At 45.5% G+C, this 11974-nt stretch overlaps 1 protein-coding gene across 1 annotated transcript; it reads left to right on the top strand.

The window, feature by feature from the left end:
• The first annotated feature begins 2825 nt into the window (after positions 1-2825).
• On the top strand, positions 2826-10942 carry LOC118231072. The gene is made up of 2 exons (XM_035424533.1): positions 2826-3713; positions 9878-10942. The coding sequence occupies exons 1-2, from the start codon at positions 2879-2881 to the stop codon at positions 10651-10653; spliced, it is 1611 nt and encodes a 536-aa protein (XP_035280424.1). The 5' UTR covers positions 2826-2878; the 3' UTR covers positions 10654-10942.
• Positions 10943-11974: the final 1032 nt, after the last annotated feature.

The following is an 11974-nucleotide window of genomic DNA, read 5'->3' as shown; positions in this document are numbered from 1 at the left end:
AACGAACAAACTACAGGTAAATAATCGTTATAAATAGTTAATTTAGATGATAATATAATGCCATCGTCAAGAACACGAAGCATAAAATAAGCTTATGATAGCATCTTTTATGATTAAATGCCTGTAAAAACTAAAAACTGTATATTGCCCCTAGGTTATTCAATTGGTCTCAACTTTAACAATAGATACAGCTACATAATTTTACATACTGCTTCTTAACTGTTATAGCTAGGGCGTGTCAGAGGCTTTTATTGATATGTTTTGTCGTCTTCATTTTATGTGGCATTTTATCAGTAAAAATAGACAGAGTATATAATGTACTAGCGTTATATACTCGGTCTGTAATCTGTAATCTCTCTCTGTCTCTCTCACACTCAATGACAGAGTTTACATGCATTGTCCATGTAAAAAAAGGAAAAAGTGAGAAAAATGGCTTTAAAGATTCTCTTCTGTTACATTCTAATTCTACTGAGAAGCATGATACAAAAATGTCCTAACTAACTTAGATGCTTGATTAATGTCTTTTTTATTAGCTAGTGTTATCTGTATTCATTTCTGGACACTGCAGCAGCTTGTGAGACTGCTCCTCTCGTTATCATCATAATCGTCATTAGAATGCAGCCCTCAGCTGTAGCAACTGTAGCCTAACTCAGTTTTGCTAGCGCACTACATTCACAAAACCTTAGAAATAAACCCTTTCCCTTTCGTTTTCATGGAAAAAAATGACCATGTTGTAGTATGGAAATGGAAGTAGTTGAATCACTCAAACATTTTAAATGCCCTCAAAAAATTTTTTTTTAAACTTGTGCTGTTTTGGCGATTTGCCAACAATTTTCGGCCGCAACATCCGACGGGTTTCTCCGGGTCACCATTTAATCAGATGTATTGTACCATTATAACAGCAGCTCTAGATAAATAAAAAAGGGTAGGCACGTAGGCTACGTAGCTCAACTGGAACAGGTTTCGCGTCGGCTCAGACAAACACCCCCCCTCCCCCCCTTCGGACACCCACCACCACACCAAGAGATCAGTTCCACAGGAAACACTGTTGCATATCTCTGTCTGTTCAGTTAGTGGTTAATCCTCATTCACCAATCATAAGCCAGTACCCGTGTTGTTAAGCAGAATTTCAAAATGTAGGTTTCTAGCCCTGCAGAAATGTATTATATCAAGTAATCTTTGTCTAACATATCCTCTGTGGTCAGTGTTTCTCTTCAAATGAACAGCAGATGAGCTGACTGGCTGGTTAGGTCCTGACTTTCCCTCTCTTACCCTCAGCCAGATGATGTATAATGCCGTTATTAATCTATAGCAGAGTGAGGTCAGTGTTATTTAGCCTGGTGTGATTGTTAGCAGAGTGAGGTCAGTGTTATTTAGCCTGGTGTGTTAGTTAGCAGAGTGAGGTCAGTGTTATTTATCCCGGTGTGATAGTTAGCAGAGTGAGGTCAGTGTTATTTAGCCTGGTGTGATAGTTAGCAGAGTGAGCTCAGTGTTATTTAGCCTGGTGTGATAGTTAGCAGAGTGAGCTCAGTGTTATTTAGCCAGGTGTGATAGTTAGCAGAGTGAGCTCAGTGTTATTTAGCCTGGTGTGATAGTTAGCAGAGTGAGCTCAGTGTTATTTAGCCTGGTGTGATAGTTAGCAGAGTGAGGTCAGTGTTATTTAGCCTGGTGTGATAGTTAGCAGAGTGAGGTCAGTGTTATTTAGCCTGGTGTGTTCGCAGAGTGAGGTCAGTGTTATTTAGCCTGGTGTGATAGTTAGCAGAGTGAGCTCAGTGTTATTTAGCCTGGTGTGATAGTTAGCAGAGTGAGCTCAGTGTTATTTAGCCTGGTGTGATAGTTAGCAGAGTGAGGTCAGTGTTATTTAGCCTGGTGTGTTCGCAGAGTGAGGTCAGTGTTATTTAGCCTGTTGTGATAGTTAGCAGAGTGAGGTCAGTGTTATTTAGCCTGGTGTGATAGTTAGCAGAGTGAGGTCAGTGTTATTTAGCCTGGTGTGATAGTTAGCAGAGTGAGGTCAGTGTTATTTAGCCTGGTGTGATAGTTAGCAGAGTGAGGTCAGTGTTATTTAGCCTGGTGTGTTAGCTAGCAGAGTGAGGTCAGTGTTATTTAGCCTGGTGTGATAGTTAGCAGAGTGAGGTCAGTGTTATTTAGCCTGGTGTGATAGTTAGCAGAGTGAGGTCAGTGTTATTTAGCCTGGTGTGATAGTTAGCAGAGTGAGGTCAGTGTTATTTAGCCTGGTGTGTTAGCTAGCAGAGTGAGGTCAGTGTTATTTAGCCTGGTGTGTTAGCAGAGTGAGGTCAGTGTTATTTAGCCTGGTGTGTTAGTTAGCAGAGTGAGGTCAGTGTTATTTAGCCTGGTGTGATAGTTAGCAGAGTGAGGTCAGTGTTATTTAGCCTGGTGTGATAGTTAGCAGAGTGAGATCAGTGTTATTTAGCCTGGTGTGTTAGCTAGCAGAGTGAGGTCAGTGTTATTTAGCCTGGTGTGTTAGCTAGCAGAGTGAGGTCAGTGTTATTTAGCCTGGTGTGTTAGCAGAGTGAGCTCAGTGTTATTTAGCCTGGTGTGTTAGTTAGCAGAGTGAGGTCAGTGTTATTTAGCCTGGTGTGTTAGTTAGCAGAGTGAGGTCAGTGTTATTTAGCCTGGTGTGATAGTTAGCAGAGTAAGGTCAGTGTTATTTAGGATCTGTTCAGGGGAAGTGCTGCTAATTTTAAATTCTCTGCAAGTGCAGAAAACCCAACACCCTGACCCACTAGGTATTATTAGCAGCCTGGTAAGGGTAAGGGTCTAGGGTGTTTATGTGTGTGTGTGCGTGTGTGTGTGTGTGAGAGAGAGAAAGAGATGAGGTGTTGTGTTCAGGCAGTAGAAAGGAAACAGTCAGAGAGGAATGGAGCAAACACAGCCTTCTCTGCCAGTGGGGTGGGAGGAGAGGTGGCAGAGAGATAAGGAGAAGCAGAGGAGTGCGATGGAGGAGGGGGGGAGGAGAATAGAGGAGGAAGAGAGGAAGCTGAGGTGGATAGTGGCGTATAACAGCCGTAGGATGGGAGCAAAGGTGAGGAGTGAGGAAGACCAGGATAGCGAGGAAGATGAGGATGATGAAGAGCAGCCATACCACAGGCGCAGCCACCCCAGCGAGCTCTTCCTCTCCCTGGAGGCGCTGCGGGGCTCCGCCCTCCTCACTGACCTCACCCTGAGCACCGCAGCGGGGGGGGCACTGCACACGCACTCCCCCGTCATGGCCTCTGTCTCCACACTCATCCGGCAGAGTCTACAGGAGCGGGACAGAGAGGGAGAGGCCACAGCTCACACACAGCTCCCACACACACACACACACACACAGCTCCCACACACACACACAGACACACAGCGCCCACACCTGCACACACACACACAGCTCCCACACACAGAGCTCTCCGTTTGTCTCAGTGGGGATGTGGAGCAGGAAGGGCTGGCCGCGGTCGTCGAGTTTGCCTACACCGGCGCCATCGCTGGGCTGAACCCCTGCTCCGCTTCACGAGTTCGAGCAGCCGCCGTTGCTTTGGGTGCCCACAGAGTTCTGCAGCTGTGCACTGAGGAAGAGGAGGAGGGGCTGGAGGGAGGGGGAAGGGAGGACGAGAGGAAGAGGAGGGTGTTGGAGGTGAGCCTGGACTGCATCAGGCAGCTGTGGGTGGAGCAGGTGGGCTGTGATGTGGAGCTACAGGTGGAGGGCAAGACTTTCCCTGGTAGGTGCACTGGTCACCATAGAAACAAGACAACTAACCACTGCTGGCGTGTGTGTGGCTGGTTCCCAATAACTACCATTCCTGAATGATTTTAATTCATAATTTTATAGCACATGACCTGTCTGCACATGCCATGAATTGAACAATATCATATTCTGTCAGGGCCACTGTCATCAAGTAGAACTTTATTGACAATAAAGGCAATACAGTTATGTTTGGCGGTATGGCTCTGTTCTGGAGCTCTCCCGCCAACCACGCAGCCCGCGTGGATAAGGCCGGGAGGCCAGCAGCCAAACCCCAAAACAACCATATGCCGATATGCTATCAATAAGTGTCTCCGGCCGATGTGATGACTATGTGTACGACCACCTGGAGGAAGCCCTTCGTCCAGTCGAGCCTTTCGGCTTGAGGCCGTCTATGTTTTTACATGGATCAGTGGTTATGTGTACCAACGCATGTTGGACGTTCCCCTGAGGCCACTAGTTAGATGAATTATTCATTAATAAACCAGGGGAACATACTATGTGAGATGTAATATTAGGCTATGTGTACCGACGCTGTCGGTATTTCCCCTCGAGCGCCACGATTTGAATTAACCGGGGGAAATATACTACCGACTACGTCAGTGTAAATGAATCCTCGCTCATTGCCATCCATACAAGCATGCATGGACAAGACCAGGAGGGGGCAGCAGCAAAACCCCCCAAAGCAAACATGCGCCGACATGTTGTTAGTACTTAGTCTCTGACATAGGGCGACATAGCTCAGGAGGCAAGACCGATTGTCTGGCAGTCGGAGGGCCGCCGGCCCAAACCCCGCCCTGGGCGTGCCGAAGCGTCTCCGAGCAAGACACCCAATCCCTAACTGCTCTGGCGAATGAGAGGCATCAATTGTAAAGCGCTTTGGATAAAAGCGCTATATAATGCAGTCCATTTAGTCTCCGGCTGAGGTGATGACTATGTGAAATGCCATTCGGCTACCGGAAAGGCCCTTCATCCGGTCAGCTCGAGGCTGTTCTAACATTGTGGGTCAGTGGCTATGTGTACCAAGGGTTTTTTTTTTTTTTTTTTTATTTATTTATTTTTTTTATTATTTTATTTTATTTTATTTTTTTTTTTAAATTTATTTATTTATTTATTTTTGATTTTTTATTTTATACTATTTGTAATGTTAAAGGCTATGCCTACGTGTATGGCCTTGGCTTCTATCAATCAAATTTATTTGTATAGTGTATTTTACGGCAGTTGTCACAATGCATTTTACGGACAACCCTGACCTGAACCCCCACAGGAGCAAGCCTAAGGCAACAGTGGCAAGGAAAAACTCCCTGTGGCAGATAGGAAGAAACCTCGGAAGGAACCAGGCTCAAGGGGGAAACCCATCCTCCTCTGGTCGGCACAGGTTGTCGATTGTGACAAGCATGTCAGTCAGTGGCTCAGCTACCTCGTAAGTCCAAGGCCATTCAAACTAATCACCAAATATCATTAGGCTATGTGTACCGCAGCTTGTTCGTATTTCCCCCCAGCACAGAGATTTAAACCAATTAGAGGGAAATATACTACTCATATTAGTGTAATGAATCCTCGTTCAGTAGTAGTGCAGCAGCAGCAGCAGCAATAAACAGCAGGAGCAGTAGCATCAGCAACAGCAACATCAGCAGTAGTGGCAGCAGTACGCAGCAGCAGCAGTAGCACCCAGCAGCAGTAACAGCAGCAGCAGCAGCAGAAGCAGTACCAGCAGCAGCAGCTTCAGTAGCAGTAGCACCCAGCAGCAGCAGCAATAGCAGCAGCACTAGCAGCAGCAGTAGTAGCAGTAGCGGCAGCAAGAAACTGATTACAGGGAAACATTGGCGGCTGCGATGCCGGTACTTGCCAGTAGACAGTAGCAGCCGTGCTCCTATGCTGCAAAGCTCATAGCTTTTGAACGGAAATTGTCAATGCCAACGGATGAAGTACATGTCCAAAGCCCCGTAGCTTCACTGAGGATGCTGGGAACCATCACTGCTGCCGTTGCCACACTGGAGCAGGAGTGGTGGTGTAGAACTCCGGAATGGGGACCACATTGCCAATGAGACCGAGGCGGACGGCAACCAGATTTCGTCATGGCATTTCCCAATGAAGGCTCCTCAGGGCTCGCATGGGGGCGCCACCACAGGTACCGGGTCATGGAGGAGAGGACGGAAAACAGTGCTAGTATGCAATAATGACACAAGTTTCTTCATTTTCTTAGATGAAAAGCTTGAGGTGTATACGATATATAGCTAATTTAAGCATATTTGCCATGGTGAGATCATATAAAGAACCATGAAGCATAAGGAAATGCAGTTTCCAACAGTGGGTACTCCGGGGTTGAAACACTTGCCTTAAGAGAGACCAGTTGTGAACGCAGTTATGAGGATGAATAGTCTATGAATCTTTTTTTTTTTATTTTTTATTTTTTTATTAATTAATTAATTAATTTATTTATTTATAATTCACGTATTTATTTATTTTATTAGCCATCGTATTGCACTCTATTTAGACGAAAATGCAATGTACGATTAAAGAAACTATGACAAGTTGCGAAAGCACATGCTACAAATCTGCCTGGAACCAGCCATACCGGCAGCAGGTCCAAGGATGACGCGCCACGCCATTCGCGTGTAGAGACGGCGAAGCCAATACCTAGGCTATGTGGAGCATGTCCGTAGCAGGAGGTATGATTTTTTTCCTCAACATGTGTGCTCAGTCGTGTGGTCACATGCCTGATCACATGCACGGTGAAGAGGTCAGAGCAGTGACGCGGAGAAGGCTACATGAAATCCCTTCTCCGCTGTGATAAGCCTAAACGCCCGTTTAGGTGTCATGGAATACAACGATACACTTATGAATGCGGAACGTACGCATTCGCGTCTTGCAACAGCACAATATTGAGAGAACCAGTTGGATAAGACAACGTTAGCCTATTTTGTCTCATTACAATAAACATTAGCAATCCCTAAACATTCAGCAGCGTGATCTGACAGCTAAATTAGATAGCCAACCAAATTATATCCTCGCAGATTTAACACCAATATGAATTTAATGTTTTTATTTTTTCTGTCGCGATGATTGGGTCCTGATAGGGAACCGGCTTTTTAAGCGCGAATCGTGAATCAGTGGAGAACAACTTTCAGAAACCGAAAGTTGAAGCCGAAGCTGGTTTGCATTTACAACATTGGCTGTAGCCTACTTGCCGGTAACAGTCCAACACTCCTTGTAGTGTAGCGATTCAGCGAAGGGTAGAATGCAGCTTTGAACAATTTAGACATCTCGGCTCTTTGCAACACGCCCTGCCGCCCATGTTCAATCTGCCAAACCTATAACAGCCAGAGTTTAACTGCGATCTCGCAGCCCAATTTTTCCGGAATAACTGTTTACACCAGGAAGTAGGCATGGGGCTATCTAGTAGCTGCGTGTTAGCGACTGTCCTTAATCCGTCAGCCGTTCGTAATGAACAAAGATTCTTTATCGATACGCCTACTTTTTCCATCTCAGCCAAGCGTGAGAACTTTGGCGTTCTCAATTCAGACATTTCCGCTTAGATTTACGTGCACGAACCCCAAATTCGCGTAAAACGGTTGATTGGAAGACCCCGCTCTGATCAGTAGAGGATGTAGCGTACGACCCAATTCTACTGCGTTCAGGAAGGTAGCCGAAAACATTCACGCCAGGAATTCTTTAGCAGTGACGCATCTAGCTTTGACTCTGGTGGTGAGAAACTCGACAATAAGCATGCAATTAACTTGTGCCCGCATATGTTGGAACGTTTCCGCTTTTAGCGAAAGACTTGCGATATTCGTGGAACCAGCCCCTCTGTGAGACGCCCCCGCAATCGAACGTGTAGCCTATATTCGGTGTTGTTAATTTAGCGACTTTTAGAGGAGGCCATAGCTACTTTCTATAGAAATATTTGGCAACACTGTATATTATGCACTTACGCTAGACTCAGAGCTCAGCAGAATTTAAATAAGGTTGATGACATTACCCGGCAAAAATCTGCAGCTAGCAGATATGGACGTGGCAGCAGCTTCCAGGCTTGAACATGGCGTCCTCCACGGAGGGGCGGCGTCGCCGCAAAGCAGCGCTCCTTGAATGAAGCTCCCTGGCCAGTTAGCAGTGAGGACAGTGCACCGGTATCCTCAATATTTGGAATAAGCCGCTTTAGACAACGCTTTGCGTGGCTGGCCCCGAAATGGATCGCCTGCCTGCTGCAGCTAGAGCTTAGAGGTAAGGAGCAATGCAAATGAATAGCGAGACTTCTTCATAGTGCCTAGGCTGTGAGCTTAGACTAGCAGCTAACATGTAGCAAGTAGACTTGGTTTAGACTGGCAACGTGCCGTAGGCTAGCTGGATTGCAGGAAGAAGCGCCGATTTACGAAGCAACGTGCAGCGCTTGCATGCAGGAGGAGCAGCCGAATGAGTAGAGGGAGGCTGTTTAAGTAGACCGCCCTGTTAGTGAATGTACTGTGATAGGCTAACATCACTCAGCTGAGCCCTCAGCTGATTCGGCCGGAGCGCTTGACTCTCGTGACCTGCCAGAACTACGCGATGCTCCATTTTTGGTTATGTGAATATTCTTTAAAAGCATGAAGTGGATAAATGCTACTAAACTAATAATTATACTTCAAGATAATTCCATATTTCTTAATAATGCTTAGTCTGTGCATGCCATTTTTATTTTATACATATTGTGGCCTCCAGAATTATTGGCACACTTAGTAAAATTTAGCTGAAAAAGGCAGTGAAAAAAAGCTTTGTTGTTTATCAGCTTGATCTTACACTCAAAATATGAGGAATTTAACCTTTAATCGAGTTAAGATTATTTTAAAAAAGCTTTATAAAAAATAAACATTCTCTCAAACATTCTCAAAATATCAGAACCCACAGAAATTCTTATGAACAAAATTTATTTGATGTATATTTTTATTTATATTAATCTTTTTAAAGCATGCCTGAGTCTTTAGGAACTCTCGAGTGGTCATTCATGACTTCCTTTTCCACTGGAGTATAAATATGGGATGACATGCAGGCTAAACTCCATTAGTCATCCATTAACATGGGGAAGATGAGAGAATACACAAATTAAATGAGACAAAAGGTTGTTGACCTTCATATACTCAGGTGTATTGCCCAACTGAAGCGGACTCAAGTGTATATTGCCCCAGTGAAGAGGACGCTTCCAGAGGTAAACGTTTCTCAAACAATCAGAGTTGGAGAACTTCAGGAATTGGTTGGATCCTGGGGTCACCAAGTCTCCACAATTACACACCACCTCAATGCCAACAAGCTATTTGGAAGGCCTACCAGAAGAAAACCTCTGCTGTCATCAATCCACAAACGTAAGCACGCAGAGGTTGGTATACATCCCTGTAACTTCGAATGGAGCCAGGCTCTATGGTCAGATGAGACGAAAGTAGTTTTGTGGCAGCAAACACCTGAGGTGGGCATCATGGACTCCATCAAATACCAGGAAATTTTAGATCTAAATCTGGCTGCCTGTACCAGCAGGCTAAAACTTGGTCATGGTTGGATTTTCCAGCAGGACAATGATCCAAACCATACCTCCAAATTCACACAAAAATGGTTCATTGACCACATAATCAAGGTTTTGCAATAGCCACCCCCGTCCCCAGACCCTAACCCCATAGAGGCCTGTGGGAAGAGCTGAAGAGGAGAGTGAGGACTAAGGACTCTGAAGGGTCTAAAGAGATTCTGTATGGAGGAATGGTCTCAGATCCCTGTATATGTGTTCTCCTCATCAAGCATTATAAGAGAAGACTCATTGCTGTTATCCTGGCAAATAGAGGGTGCCCAAAGTATTAAATACAGAGGTTCCAGGAAGTGGCACATATTCTTCAGGGACACGTTTTTCAGAATAAAACTTTTTTGTGATTTCTGAGAAAAGAAAACATTTGATAAACAATAATGTGAATGTTATGCAACCTTCATTGCTCATGTTAATTGCTGGCACCAATAATTCTGGAGAGCAATGTATATGTTATGTTTATGCATATAAGAACATCCTTCACCCTTCGCACTTCCTGCCCCTCTCCCTTCTCACTTCCTGCCCCTCCTCCTTCTCGCTTCCTGCCCCTCCCCCTTCTCAATTTCTGCCCCTGCCTCTTCTCGCTTCCTGTGCCCCAGCCCACAGGGTGCTCCTGGCGGCCTGCAGTGAGTACTTCCGGGGCATGTTCTGCAGTGGGATGAGGGAGTCCCGGCAGGACCAGGTGGAGCTACGGGCCCTGGAGGGGGCAGGGTTTGGGGAGCTGCTGAGCTGCTGCTACACGGGGCAGCTATGCCTGGGGTGGGACAGCGTATTTGAGAAGGCCTCCACAGCCCTGCAGCTGCAGCTGCACCCGGCGCTGCCGCTCTGTCTGTACTTCCTGCGCAGTCACCTGGACGCCCGCTCATGCCTGGACGTGGCCGCCTTTGCCGAGGCTTATGGGACACATGACCTGCAGGAGGAGGCCGATGACTTCCTCCTCAGCCGCTTCCAGGAAGTAGCTTCCGCTCACCAAATATATCTAACAAATCAAACATGTCTCAGTGTCCTAATGGCTGACATAATCCACTCCCCTACGCAGGGCATGATCAGTCACCCAATGCCACCTACGCAGGGCATGATCAGTCACCCAATGCCCCCTACGCAGGGCATGATCACTCACCCAATGCCCCCTACGCAGGGCATGATCAGTCACCCAATGCCCCCTACGCAGGGCATGATCAGTCACCCAATGCCCCCTACGCAGGGCATGATCAGTCACCCAATGCCCCCTACGCAGGGCATGATCACTCACCCAATGCCCCCTACGCAGGGCATGATCAGTCACCCAATGCCCCCTACGCAGGGCATGATCAGTCACCCAATGCCCCCTAAGCAGGGCATGATCAGTCACCCAATGCCCCTACACAGGGCATGATCAGTCACCCAAAGCAGGAGCTGACTGGCTTTCTGTTGGAAGAGCGGTGTGGTTTTCCTCCCACAGAGCTGCAGAGTGTGCCATGGTGCCCACAGGCCACACATGCTGTCTCACATCCTGATAAAAACTCTTTCCTGGAGTCTCCATGTTTTTCTCACTATCTGTGAGAAATAGGTATACAGTATATATATATATATATATATATATATATATATATATATATATATATATACAGTAGCTAGCAAACACAAGTGGCAAACTTAGTGGTTAATAATCTAATTTCTGCTGATTAAGCATAGTAAAAATAATGCTTTGAAAGTTGACAATCAGACTTACAATTCCTTTTAATTGTAAACAGATTGGTGTGGAAATATTCCTAATAAAATATTATAATTATTTTAAACAAATCAATTATTTGGCACTGATATTAGATAAAATACACAGACTTGGTTTCAGTGTTTGTGCATTGTGTATATGTGTGTTTGCATGGGGGGGGGGGGGGTGAGAGAGAGAGTCATGTTATAAATCAAAAGCATTTTTACTGAGGAATGATAGAGTCTAATCAACCACTACAAACATAACTATATTTACCCGAGAGATCCATCTTTTTCATTTATACACACACAGTATATTTGTGAGATATTCTGTATTATATATTACATCTAAGCCAATTATACACTATGTGACCAAAGGTATCTGGACACCCCTTGGTCTGGGGCTGTTTGTCATGGCTTGGGCTAGGCCCCTTGTCCCAGTGAAGGCAAATCTTACTGCTTCAGCATACAATCACATTGTAGATGATTCTATGCTTCACCAACAGTTTGGGGAAAGCCTTTTCCTGTTTCAGCATGACAATGCCCCTGGGCACACAGCAAGGTCGATATTTTGTGGAAGAACTTGACTGGCCTGCACAGAGCCCTGACCTCAACCCCATCCAACACCTTTGGGATCAATCGGAAAGCCAACTGTGAGCCAGGCCAAATCACCCAATCAGTGCCCGACCTCACTAATGCTCTTTTGGCTTAATGGTAACATATCCCTGCAGCAATGCTCCAACATCAAGTATAAAGTCTTCACAGAAGAGTGGAGGTTGTTTTAACAGCAAAGGGTTGACCAACTCCATGTTAATGCCCATAATTTTGGATGAGATGTTGGATGTCAGGTGTCCACATACTTTTGGCCATGTAATGCATCTCACTATAAATTATTTTCATTTTCAATATTGCAACCTTTACAGATATTTAACAGTATAGAGAAACCCTAGTTTACAGTGATATCCAAGGTTTGGGTTTAAACAGTATGTACAGGGCCAGTGCACGTG

The sequence above is a fragment of the Anguilla anguilla genome, chromosome 7, assembly GCF_013347855.1.
Source record: "Anguilla anguilla isolate fAngAng1 chromosome 7, fAngAng1.pri, whole genome shotgun sequence".
NCBI lineage: Eukaryota > Metazoa > Chordata > Actinopteri > Anguilliformes > Anguillidae > Anguilla > Anguilla anguilla.
The sequence above is the reverse complement of the archived record's forward strand: the minus strand, read 5'-3'. Positions and strand labels throughout refer to the sequence as shown.